At 40.8% G+C, this 13,913-nt stretch overlaps 1 protein-coding gene across 5 annotated transcripts in view; it reads left to right on the plus strand.

Annotated features, from left to right (window-relative positions):
- Nucleotides 1-13,913, plus strand: part of LOC128562722 (chromatin remodeling regulator CECR2) — a 199,547-nt gene that overhangs the window by 144,088 nt on the left and 41,546 nt on the right. For all 5 annotated transcript variants that reach the window (XM_053557962.1, XM_053557964.1, XM_053557966.1 and 2 more), the window contains exons 3-7: nucleotides 3,995-4,178; nucleotides 5,947-6,086; nucleotides 7,364-7,468; nucleotides 9,362-9,411; nucleotides 10,899-11,068. In XM_053557962.1, coding sequence (XP_053413937.1) covers nucleotides 3,995-4,178; nucleotides 5,947-6,086; nucleotides 7,364-7,468; nucleotides 9,362-9,411; nucleotides 10,899-11,068 — 649 coding nt within the window. The remainder of the gene's footprint in view (nucleotides 1-3,994; nucleotides 4,179-5,946; nucleotides 6,087-7,363; nucleotides 7,469-9,361; nucleotides 9,412-10,898; nucleotides 11,069-13,913) is intronic.

Below are 13,913 nucleotides of genomic sequence, written 5' to 3' on the forward strand. Positions count from 1 at the left end.
CTATCACTTTATTTCTCTGACTGGCTTTTTATTTCTATGTATCTTAGTAGTTGTTGGGCTAACAATATACATCCTTGAATTATCCAGAGCTGTTCAGAATTCTTTTCCTAGCTTCCCACTTTACACTCCACACACAGACTTCCCACTTCACACAAACAGTATTTAGGGTCCCGTCTAGCTGCCATTAAGAAGTCTTTTGTCATTTAAACATTATTGTGCGTTGATTTTTACTCACTTTCTATATTGCTCAACATAAACGTCCACACATGTAAAATCTACATTTTATGTTTCTCTGCTCGTGGTTATTTTGACTCAATCATATTTTCCTTTAACTTGAAATAGCCATGATTTTTTTATTTATCTTGACTTGTGTTGAATTTAGATATGTTGGATATGGGTGCTATTATAAAGCTCTGGAGATGAACTGTTACATTACAGCTCTTGACAGGCGCTTGCCATAACGCCCAGCTTTTGTTGTTGTTGTTGTTGTCATTGTTTAGCAGGCCCAGGCCGGGTTCAAACCCACACACACACACACACCCCGTGCATGTGGCTGGCACCCTAACCACTGAGCTACAAGTACTGAACCTGTAGCTTCCTTTTCAAATTTCAAATTATGGGCAGCACCTGGTGGCTCAATGAGTAGGGTGCCGGCCCCATATACTGAGGGTGGTAGGTTTGAACCCAGCCCCTGCCAAACTGCAACAAAAAAATAGCCAGGCGTTGTGGCCAGTGCCTATAGTCCCAGCTACTCAGGAGGCTGAGGCAAGAGAATTACCTAAGCCGAAGAGCTGGAGGTTGCTGTGAGCTATGATGCTACAGCACTCTAACAAGGGTGACAAAGTGAGACTCTGTCTCTTAAAGAAAAAAAAATAAAAACAAATTTCAAATTACCCTTGGCTAGTACCTTGTCCTCGAAATATTTTTCCCCCTTCATTTTCTAATGGTTCAAAGAGAGACAGATTTGTAAGAGGTGGTTTTTATATGTACATATATATACACACAGAAACTGAATTATGTTGAATTGTAAGCCCCCAGGTATCTCTTGGTTAAAGTGGTATGGAGATGCCTTAGGAAAACTTGTAGAAGAGTGATGTAATTGAAACCGAGTAGGAAAGCCTGGTGCAGTGGCTCATGCCTGTAGTCCTAGCACTCTAGGAGGCTGAGGTGGGTGGATTGTCTGAGCTCACAGTCCGAGACCTGCCTGAGCAAGAGCAAGACCTTGTCTCTAAGAATAGCTGGGCATTTTGTGGGGGGAGCCTGTAGTCCCAGCTACTCGGGAGGCTAAGGTAAGAGAATCACTTGAGCCCAAGAATTTGAGGTTGCTGTGAGCTGTGATAACAGGGCACTCTACCAAGCATGACAAAGTAAGACTCTTGTCTCAAAAAAGAAAGAAAGAAACTAAGCAGGGTAATGGGACTGTTCAGAAGGAATCTCAAACATGCAATTCTTTGAGACATGGAGGAGCTTTCAGACAGATGTAGGCACAAAGAGCAGCACTGTTTATATACACACAGTGTTTGGCTGGTGTGCCTGTGTGTTCTTTATCCCCTGTGTGTTCTTATTCCCTTTATTGGAATAAGAAAGGGCTTCCTTGCCCAGCTCAGCCTGCCTTCTTCAGCGTCCTTCAATCGAGCTGGAGCTGCCATTCTAGGGAAATAGTCTCCTTACCACAGATTCATTATTTTGTTTCACTGCAAGAAAAACACGACCTATTGTCTGCAGAACTTGATGTGTATTAGAAATTCTCAAAATCCTATCTGTGGTGGACAAAGAGATTTATTACCAAGGGGAGATAGTCTTCTTCATACTCCTGGCTATCAAAAAAACAATTTTTAAGAAAACAGCCCTTGGCTCAGCACCTATAACACAGTGGTCATGGCGCCAGCCACATGTCCTGAGGCTGGTGGGTTTGAACCCACCCTGGGCCAGCTAAACAACGACAACTGCAATAAAAAATAGCTGGGCATTGTGGCAGGTGCTTGTAGTCCCAGCTACTTGGGAGACTGAGGCAAGAGAATCACTTAAGCCCAAGAATTTGAGGTTGCTGTGAGCTGTGACATCAAGGCACCCTACCGAGGGCAACGTAGTCAGAGTCGAAACAAAAATGAAATTCTTTTTAAATTAATCATAGCCATACTGTCTGCTTTTTGCCACCTTTTTGCAGTATTCTTTCCCTAGCTCCTCACTTTTGAAGGAGCAGCACCAGCTTCTCAGTGGAGAGAGGAAGCCAGTGTGTCTCTCTAAGATTCTAGCAGGTTATTAATATGCTAGTGCTTATGCTATAAAGGCAAATACTTCAATCAAATCAAATTTGTGAGAGATGTTCAGAACTATTAGGCTGAATTTTGATAAGTTAACATACATTTTCCCCATGTGATACTAATAGTAAGGAAAAGAAGTTCTTCTCTCTTTGAAAGAGCAAAATGTTTGATTTTTTTATTTACTCGAGATTCCTTAATTTCTTCCATGAAATATTTCCTTTCTTTCTACAGTTACAACTACTATAGATCATAAGTCAACATGGTATATGCCTTAATTTTAAATGGTATTGACAACTTCTTTAGACTTCTTACTAGTAAGGGAAAAAATTCACATCAAGCGTGAGTTAAATTATATCTAGATACTTCTACAGTTGAGATACAGAATAACCAATTAAGAAAAGCATTTTATTGGGTGGCGCCTGTGGCTCAAGGAGTAGGGCGCCGGTCCTATATGCTGAAGGTGGTGGGTTCAAACCCAGCCCTGGCCAAAAAAAAAGAAAAGCATTTTATTATAGCCAAGGCACATTTAGATACTACTCAATATACAGTTATAGGTGGGGGTGCATACTTGTTTAGTCCCAGCTACTTGGGAGGCTGAGGCAGGAGGATAGTTTGAGACCAGCCTAAACAACCTAGCAAGACCCCATCCTTATAAAAATAAAATAAAATTAGCTAGGTGTGAAGGTGTAGGCCTGTAATCCCAGCTACCTTGGAGGGTAAAGCAGAAGGAACATTTGGGCCGAGGAGTTTGAGGTTGCAGTGTGTCATGATGACCCCATTATACTCTAGCCCAGTTAAGAAAGCAAGAACATGTAGCAACAACCCCCCCCCACCAAAGAAAGATATGTAATTATTATTATTATTTTTGAGACAGTTTCATTTTGTGGCCTTCAGTATAGTGCCATGGCATCATAGCTCACCAGCAACCTCAAACTCCTGGGCTCAAGCAATTCTCTTGCCTCACCCTCCCGAGTAGCTGGGACTACAAGTGCCCACCACAACTCCTGGCTATTTTTAGAGGGGGTCTCGCTCTTGCTTAAGTTGGTCTAGAACCTGTGAGCTCAGGCAGTCCACCTACTTCAGCCTCTCAGAGTGCTGAGATTATAGGCGTGAGCCACCACGCCAGGCCACAGATACAAATTCTTGTATACTAGAATATTTGTTGGTATTCTGGAGAAATGTTTCACCTTTGTATCCTAACCTGAAATCTAAATAAATTAAGCTAGGCAGACTATGAGTTTCTTTCTCTTTTTTTTGGCCAGGGCTGGGTTTGAACCTGCCTCCTCTGGCATATGGGGCCGGCGCCCTACCCCTTTGAGCCACAGGCACGGCCCAGAGTTTCTTTCTTCTTTCTAAGAGTCATGAACCCAATTTTGTACAGCATATCTGTGTGTGAACTGCATAGTATGAGCAGAGGGTGAAACTGTTGCCTCAGCTTCATAATCTTGACCATTAAAACTTACATCCATTTCACCAGAATGTGGTGTTTGGGCTTTATAGTAAAACAACATGTTTGGTGAAAATCCCTCTTAATGTATTCATCTTTATGATTTGAGAAATACAACATCCAGGTGTATTAAATGCGGCTTCAGTGGGGGTCTGGTACCGTTTTTCATTTCTGCTTTCTGTTAACAGTCATCAGCAGTCAGACCATCAGTCCTCTCTCCCCTTTTCCCAACCATCCTCTATTTCATATTAATGTGTTTTTGTGTTTGGGATCATCTGTTTAGGCCTCAGACATTCCACAGCTACTTAGAAGATATCATCAACTACCGTTGGGAGCTTGAGGAAGGGAAACCCAACCCGCTGAGAGAAGCCAGTTTCCAAGACCTGCCTCTACGTACTCGAGTAGAGATTCTACACCGCCTCTGTGATTATCGGCTGGATGCAGATGACGTCTTTGATCTTCTCAAGGTGCTTAACTGGCAGACCCTTTCCCTAGAACAGTAAAAAGCCAGCACTCAGAAATCTAGTCAGTATATAAAATCTGAAGATGTTAAGAGAAGCCAAGTTTGGCTTGTGGTACTGGTCTTGGGACTCTTAAACTATATAGAAAACCATGACCGCTGTAGCCAAAAAAGTAGAGACACCTCTGTATGGACGTATGTTAATTTGGGTAAATTTCTAGTTTGCTTTTGTCTTCCTTTACATGTAGTGTGGCACAGCTGCAATGGGATCAACCAGAGGCACCTACCCTATTTCGCCACATCTAATGCCCTCCTCTATATAATGTGCACCCACATTTTGGGCCCAAACTTTCAAGAAAACACCCCTCCAGAAAGCAGTTAGCTCCCGGTTATGAGAGACACATCTGGGGAGGGCTGATGCTCCCTGAGAAACTGGGCAGATCACACCACCCGCCTGCAGGCATCCTACTCTTGTGAAGGCTGCCCCATCTGCAGGCAAGATGACCTCGTGTATGGTCTGTGGGGCTGGAGCTTCTGAGGCCACTTGGCCTTTGGGCAGCCAAGAGTGTCCCTTGGGGCCTGTGTGGGTTTCCTGGTCACCTTGGCATAGTTAGGCCTCCGCCCTTGTCCCTCACCCCACACGGTTGCCGCCCCCTCCCCTGACGACCTGGGGGAGGCTGCTCCAGCCTGCTCTCACTGGATCGTGGATGCTCCCAGACTAGAATCCTGAGTACCCCATAGGCTCAGGCAGGAGGGTGCAGCAACCCCAGGAGGCCCACCCTAGCCCACCTCCCGCTCAAGCTGTACTGCCCATGAATAATGTGCTTCCTTATTTTTCCCTCAAAAATTTGAGCAAAAATGCGTTCATTGTATTTGGCAAAATACATTGTATGTTCTACTGTCATTAACCAAAACTGTAATCATATTAGCCAATGAATTTTATTCGAACATTAACTTTAATATTTATTGAACATTCCAAGAATTTAAAATCATGTGTGCTAGTGAAGTTCATCCTCTGTGCACATACATACACATTGTAGTGTGTTGGAGAAAGAAGATGTGGATATCTCTTCCCTCCCCGTTACCCTATCATTACCTATTACAGAAGTGTATCTCAGAGGTCGGTGTGGGTTATTGCTTTCACTCAGAGGGAGGTCAGTTTCTAATCCTGCTCAGTGGTAAATGATTAAATGTGTTGATGACTTCTCTGTTCAGCTCCCCACATGGACACATTATAAAAATCGTTGCGTAATTTAGCATAGTCTTTGCTGGGGACTCAGGGACTTCAAAGCAGTGGGAAGGCCAACATGTCAGACTCTAAGGTGAATTGGGTGCTATCTTGCTGGACTCAGCGGGAATAAGGAGTTGCTGCTGTAGATTATGATAGAGGTACAGTAGAGGGTCACATGGGACAAAGCTTTTCCAACATCTGATTCTACTCTGTGGTAATTGTCTTTCCTTTCATGTGTAGTAAGTCTAAACCAAATATATAAAATGTTCATCAATATTCATTTTGGTTTCTCTTTATTGGTGAAAAGAAAGCAGTGATGGGGGTAGGGAGTATTTGAAATATTTCCGTGACTTGTTCTTCAAAGAAGATAGCACCGGCCCATTCTGTGTGTGTTTCATATGCCTTGACTGACAATTACGTAAGATATGTGGGCATTTTTAAATATGAGGCATGTTTGAGTATAAATTTTGAATTCTCATTTTAGTTTTTTCCTGTTGTAGTTTGTCCCCCATTCCCCTAAATCCCTTTTTCCTATTCTGTCTAGGGTCTGGATGCAGACAGTCTCCGTGTGGAACCATTGGGTGAAGACAATTCTGGGGCACTCTATTGGTATTTCTATGGAACACGAATGTACAAAGAGGACCCAGTACAGGGAAAATCCAATGGAGAACTCTCCTCGAGCAGGTATCTTCCTTAACGTTGGGCTGTTATACAAAAATGTCATTAAAATAACTGTATCAGGGCAGCGCCTGTGGCTCAAGGAGTAGGGCGCTGGTCCCATATGCCAGAGGTGGCGGGTTCAAACCTAGCCCCGGCCAAAAACAAAAAAAAAAGAAAAATTAACTGTAGCAGAATTCCACAGCACACATATTTTTGCCTAATGGAGAAATTAGCTGTATCAATATGCCTATAAAAAGATGTCCAGGAGTTAACTTTATATAAAAATAAAAAGGATTAATCCTCTTCTACTGTCTTTTTGGTCTGAAGTTTTTCATAGGAGGTTCCTAAGGGGCGCCACTACTTTTACCACAGTCTGTACTACTGAAAAGAAACCTGCTGTGTAAATCCGTCATTTCACTGTAGTGGTTTTCATCTCTCATAGTCAATCCTTGAGAACTCCTGTTTTTTTTTTTTTTTTTTTGTAGAGACAGAGTCTCACTGTACCGCCCTCGGGTAGAGTGCCGTGGCGTCACACGGCTCACAGCAACCTCTTAACTCTTGGGCTTACGCGATTCTCTTGCCTCAGCCTCCCAAGCAGCTGGGACTACAGGCGCCCGCCACAACGCCCGGCTATCCTGTTTTTTTTTTTTAACTATGATTGCTGGTGTGATTTGTGAACCTTAGGAGCAAGAGAGCCTTAAGTGATGCCTGAAATATAAGCTGCACTGAATGCTTTCTGAAAGAGGATGAGGCCTCATTTCCATAACATCCCAGAAGGTTGCTAACCTCTTCTTTAGGCCTTTTTATTGCTTGGGGCAGTAGTCACTATTAGGAAGGTGTTAGATCTTAAGTACATTTTAAGATCACAAAATCTCAATTTTAATAATGGAGGACTAGAAGTTACTCTGCCATTTCCCTTTTACTGCTACATTTAATCGTTTTTTATAACATGGCCAGAAATACTATAATTACTAATTCTAAAATCATATGTAACATGTGTTTGGGGTTTTTTTTTTTTTTGAGACCGTCTCAAGCTGTCACCCTGGGTAGAGTGCTGTGGCGTCATAGCTCACAGCAACCTCAAACTCTTGGGCTTAAGCGATTTTCTTGCCTCAGCCTCCCAAATAAGTAGGACTACAGGCGCCTACCACAATGCCCAGCTTTTTTTTTTGTTGCGCTTGTCGTTGTTTTACCTGGCCCGGGCCTGATTTGAACCCTCCAGCCTCGGTGTATGTGGCCAGCACCCTACCCACTGAGCTGCAGGCACCGCCTCTATTTTTAATAATAATTCTGTTTCTTAGGGAAAATGAAGGACAAAAAAATGTCTCTAGTATTCCTGGAAAAACAGGAAAAAGAAGAGGCAGACCTCCAAAACGAAAGAAACTACAGGAGGAAATTATATTGAGGTAAGAAAATCTTTTTAGTCTGTTGTCATAGAAGGGTCATGTTGGAAGGGACCTCAGTTTTCAATGTTCCTTAATCCTTGATTCTTGTTTGTGCCCTGGGAAGCACAAGAGCCTTACATTTTACAAACCTGAGTCAGAGTCCTCATGAAATTACCAAGGATGCACTAAGAAATCAGAAATCCCTTGGCTGCATGACCGCTAGCAAGTAGCTACGCTCTCTAAGCATGTTCTTTTTTATTGGGCTATGGTTATGCATTTTATGAGGATTATATTGAAAAGATGATATGATGTGTTCAATATGTTAATTTATAAAATTTGTTATACCACACCTTTTTTACAGGATGGGGGGGGAGCAAGTTACTTCCGTAGTTAAGTATAGATTAATCAGTATTTTGACAGAATGGTGTATCATATATGAGTTTAGGAATTCTTTCCTATTAAGGAGAATTTAGTAATTAACATGCTGAAACATTCTACATTTTGAGTTTAATGCAGTTTTCTACAATAAAGAAAAGATGAAATTTTAAAACTTTTTTGTTCTCCTGTTTTGCTGTTTTATTTATATCTTTATTTTACCAAAGGAAAAAGATTCTGTCATACATGTAATTGGAAATTTTTATTTTAGATGTCATTATTTTTTAGGAAGTTCCACCATGTGAATCTTGATACTTAAGGATCAGATCTATCATTATAAACCTCTTGAAGTGAGGTTGTGATCTTAAAAATTCTAATAATACAGAACAAATTCCTTAATTTAAACTATCCAATCTAATCTTAAATTAGGCCAGATTTCAGTGTGTTGCTTCTTAAGCACTGGGAAGTAAGATTGTGATTATAGATCAATCACAATTTGATTTCTAAATTTGATCAGCATTCTACTCAACTTTCCAGAAATTTAATTTCAGATCACAGCTGTCTATTACCTCCTGTGGGAAATGTCCTATAATTACTTGTGTTCCATATACATGCTATTTGGATTTGGATCTTCTTAGCATTGCACGCATCCTTCTTTATTCAGAAAGTTGTGTTGTATCTATCTACATTTACTTATAAGAATCATTCTAACAAGTATACCTGAACTTACACTACCCTCTACTGGTGATTTTATTCCTTTATAGCTATGTTTCAGTTTTGTTAAATAAAATTTAGGATTCAGTTTCTCATTCACATTATACATGTTTTAAGTTCTCGGTAGCCTCTGTGGCTTGTGGCCACCATATTGGACAGCACTAATATAGAACTTTTTTATTCTCACAGAAAGTTGCATTGAAGAGTACACTTAGATACATATTTGAAAACAAAATATCCAGAGTTTCCTTTCTGTTTCAGGGATACAAATGAAAATGATGCTTAATGCTATTGTGTTACTCCCTTTTACATTTTGTAATCTAATCTCAAACATTCCTGTGAGGTAGGCACTGTGAATGGCCCTGTTTTAGAGAAAGTTAAATAACTTTCCCAAGGTCATGTTGTAAGTGGTACATGTGAAAAAAGGTATTCTGACTTATAACCTCTATCTCATATAAGGTCAAATTAAATATGCTTATCTTTAGTGTGGCCCTGAATGAGCGAGGAAATATTGGAATCCCTCAACTTCTCTTGGCACTTAACTACTAACATTTAACCCATCTGCTGGATTTCCAAGAGAAGTTTAAGTTAATATTTTCTTACACATTATCATTACTGTAACAATGGGCTGTACAAACATGCTGACATTTCAGTGCTCGTTTATTTAGTAGAATTATTCCTTCTCCTTACCTCACCCCCTTGACATCTAATCTCCCTCCTCCTCCCCCTACCCTAAATTTAATTGGGTCTACCTTCTAGGGGACTCATAGAACAGTTTTGCATATGTCTTTGTTTTAATTGTTACCTACTTTTCCTGTGTTTCAGTGAAAAGCAGGAAGAAAATTCCTTGGCATCTGAGTCACAGACAAGAAATGGTAATGTTATTTGGTGGAGTTCACAGTGACATAAACATAATCCATTTAAACCTTCTGAATAGCCTCCCTGCCATTCTTCATTTCTCTCTTCCATGCTGTTTTTGTTTTTGTTTGTTTGTTTTTTTATAGAGACAGAGTCTCACTTTATTGCCCTCTTTAGAGTGCCATGGTGTCACACAGCTCACAGCAACCTCCAACTCCTGGGCTTAGGTGATTCTATTGCTTCAGCCTCCCAAGTAGCTGGGACTACAGGTGCCCGCCACAATGCCCAGCTATTTTTTTGTTGCAATTTGGCTGGGGCAGGTTTGAACCCCCTGCCCTTGGTATATGAGGCCAGCGCCCTACTCACTGAGCCACAGGCACCACCCTCTTCCTCACTGCTTATCTTCCTATCTATCCATCATAAAGTTTAAGATTAGGACTAGTTCTGGCTCGGCACCCGTAGCGTAGTGGTTATGGCACCTACCACATGAACCAAGGCTGGCGGGTTCAGGCCCTGCCCAGGCCAGCTAAACAACAATGACAACCACAACAAGAAAATAACCGGGCATTATGGTAGGTGCCTATAGTCCCAGCTACTTGGGAGGCTGAGGCAAGAGAATCACTTAAGCCCAAGAGTTTGAGGTTGCTGTGAGCTATGATGGTACGGCACTCTTATCTACTCAAGGCAACATAGTGAGATTCTGTCTCCAAAAAAAAAAAGATTAGGACTAGTTCTTATTAGTGCCCTGTTAGCAAGGCACAGGGTAATAGCATTCAGACGAATGAGCAGCTCCTCAAAGAGCTAGCTGCCTTTGTAATGTCAATGCATTTTTGGTTTTATGGTCACTGCCAAATACTGGTTTTCTATCTAGATTTTAATTCTGTGATCCAAGTGGCATAAATTGTGGGTGTTCGGGGGATACCAGTTGACAGTATTAGAGTGTAAGTGAGACATAGTGGACTCTGCAAAGGCTCAAACTCAAAAATGTTTATATAGAAAAGTAGATACATAGGCTGGGTGCAGTGGCTCACACCTGTGATCCTAGCACTCTGGGAAGCCGAGGCAGGAGGATTGCTTGGGCTCAGGAGTTTGAGACCAGCTTAAACAAGAGTGAGACCCCTTCTCTACTAAAAATAGGGGGACAAAAAACTAGCCAGGTGTCATGTAACTGGGTAGGCTGAGGCAAGAGGATCACTTGATCCCAAGAGATTGAGGATCTGTGAACTATGATGATGCCATGGCACTCTACACAGGGTGACAGAGTGAGACTCTTGTCTTGGAAAATAAGAAAAGTGGATACCTTTAAGTATTTCTAGGATATTAAAATCTATCTTATTAAAGTCACAATAGTTACGTCTGTATTATCTTTAGGCATTCCTTAATAGGTCTTTTTTTCTGACTTCTTTGTTTTAATTATGACCCAGGGTAGAAACTAAATTGAGAATATATAGGAAAAAGGTTCTAGTGGGATCTATTATAACAACTCTGTCCCTTTCTTCCTTAGGATCCCAAGGGCCAGGCCAAGGCACTTGGTGGCTCCTCTGCCAAACAGAAGAAGAATGGAGACAGGTCACTGAGAGCTTTCGAGAGAGGACCTCCCTTCGAGAACGGCAGCTCTATAAGCTACTCAGTGAGGACTTCTTGCCTGAGATCTGCAACATGATTGCCCAGAAGGTATGTGGACACTAAGGGTACTGATGCTCCCATCTGTTACGTGTGATGCTACATTGTTGAAGAATTACTAGTTAGAACTTTTGAGTGCTTTCCACTATACTGGAAATAGTGCTCTGAGCTGCTATAAAAGTGGGACACACACACACACACACACACACACGCACACACACACACACACACACACACACACACACACACACACACACACACACACACCCGCCAGAAGAACCAGGTCACAGGTTCCTTCCCCTGTGCGTGTTTTAGGGAATGTTCCTGATCCCAGGTTTGTCTCATGTCACCTTGTGCATCCCTCCATTTATAGTCTCTCTTTTAAATCATCTTATGAGTTGTCTCTTCTACTAAGGAACCAACTTTGAATATTTGTCTTTGTGGCTTCGTTGTCAGCTCTTTGCTCAGTTCCACCCTCTTTTTCAAGTTGAGGCAAGTTGTAGTTTCATCAGCTATATGAAATATACTTACCTTCATGCAAAGAGGACCCTAATTCATGACATATTCAAGCATCATTCCCCTTTTACTTCCTCACCATTTGAATATTACTCTCTTGAAAGTCCCACTTCAAAGTCACCTGCTTAAGAACTATCCTTGTTTCTTCTAGCCTTTAGGATTTTTTTTCCTTAACGTGCCTTACTTTATTCTTTTGTGAGTTTAACTTGCCTCAGCTCAAGGACCAAATCTTACTCAACTTTTTAACCACCATAGCACCATATGTAATGCCTTTTTTTATAGCAGATGCTTGATAATCATTTGGTTTTCTTATTTCATATCAGTAATGCTAACACGATTACTACTACACATTAACAGTGCCAAAAATAATTTGACCACTTGCCAATAAAATCTGAAGAGAAAGTATTTATAAATTATTGTTGCAGGAAGTACAAAATACCTGTTATGTAATTTATTGTTTATTGTAGATCCAGTGATACATTTGACCATTATGCAGGTTTATACTTCGGAGGAAGTTATAGAAATTTACTTTTCTGTAAAATGGAAATGTAAAATAAAGCTTAAGGACTTGCATAGACTTGGATGATCAAGAAAATCTGCATTTCCCCAACAGTGTATTTGATTCCACATAAGACAATTATATTTAGTTTTTTTGATCTCTAACCCCCTCTGACAATTTTCCTAAAAATAGAAAGATACAATCTAATTTTCCTAAAGTAACTATGATATAAAGAAATAATTTTATGACTTTTTGTATTACCTTGTATACAATTTTATTGATATGACTACTGATAGCACATTAAATCATCTATAAATTTACCCAGTCAGCTTAAATCTTTTTTAATAACTTTGGTTTTACTGCAGTATTTGATCCAAGATTTTGGAGAATAGCAGAATGAAGAAAAAACCTCTAAGCATAAAACTGAAGGTTTGGATTAAAAGTTTCAAGAATTGGCTAGGTACAGTGGCTCATTCCTGTAATCCTAGCACTCTGGAGACCAAGGTTGGTGGAGGATCCCTTGAGCCTAGGAGTTCAAGACCAGCCTGAGTAAGAGACCCATCTCCACTAAAAAAAAATAGAAAAATTAGCCAGGCATTGTGGTGGGCACCTATAGTCCTAGCTTCCTCAGGAGGCTCCCTTGAACCCAGGAATTTGAGATTGTAGTGAGCTAGGCTGATGCCACATCACTCTAGTCTGGGCAATAGAGTGAAACTCTGTCTCAAACAAAAAGAAAAATTAGTGGTTGTGATGGCACATGCCTATAGTCTCAGCTACTCAGGAGGAGGCTGAGGCAGAATTGTTTGACCCTCGGAATTTGAGATGACTCTGAGCTAGGCTGAGGCCATGGTATTCCAGCCCAGGAAAAAAAATGAGACGTTAAACAAAATTTTTTTTTGTCCACAAATGAACACCAGGACATATTAAAATATAGTATGTAATGGAGGCAAAGGGAACTGGGTAGTGGAGAAAGGGTGGGTGTGATAAGTGGATAAGTTAGGAAGGAGCTTTCTTTTAAATTTAACTTGAATTAGAGGGCTACCCTGTCCTAACTCCCTGGCATAAGTTACTTGAGATACCTCTCAATTTCAATTTTCTTATTAGTAAAATGAAATGCTGTCACTTAGGCTCCCATAGCTCAGTGGTTAGGGTACTGGCCACACACACTGGGGCTGGAGGGTTCGAACCCAGCCCGGGCCTGCTAAACAACAATAACAGAAAAAAAGCCAGGCATTGTGGTGGGCGCCTGTACTCCCAGCTACCTGGGAGGCTGAGGCAAGAGAATTGATTAAGTCCAAGAGTTTGAGGTTACTGTCAGCTATAACGCCATGATATTCTACTGAGAGCAACGTAGTGAGACTCTGTTTCAAAAAAAAAAAAAACAAAACAGAAAGAAATGCTATCACCTCAAACAAGTTTTTGTGGGAATTAAAAGAACCCATGTTAGTGCACACAGCACTATTCTTAGAGATCAGCACACTCGGTTGTCCTCTTCCATTGTTTATGGTGATAGATAGCTGAAGAGAAATCTTGGTGGAGAACTAAATCCACGTTTCTTAGCAAAAGAAATGCAAGAAGAAAGTAAGGAGATTTGATACATCTTTGAAGATGTAATAGCCCTCTTGAAATAATAAAAGAAATCAAAAGGTAAGGCCTACTGTGATTTATATAAAAGTTTTTTTTTTAATAATCCTTTTTTTAGAAAAAGGGGAGGTAGACTGTGAAAGTGCTTGTTGCTGGTGTTACAAAGTAATATTTAGAATGCTTTATAAACATTGCATCCTTAACACATAAATTGGCTGAAAGTATAATAGTTTACACAGAAGGTAATGGTCAAGTGGTGGGAAGTACATTTTTACCCTCCCTATAGAATAGGGCATT

This window comes from Nycticebus coucang, chromosome 12, assembly GCF_027406575.1.
Source record: "Nycticebus coucang isolate mNycCou1 chromosome 12, mNycCou1.pri, whole genome shotgun sequence".
NCBI classification, from domain to species: domain Eukaryota; kingdom Metazoa; phylum Chordata; class Mammalia; order Primates; family Lorisidae; genus Nycticebus; species Nycticebus coucang.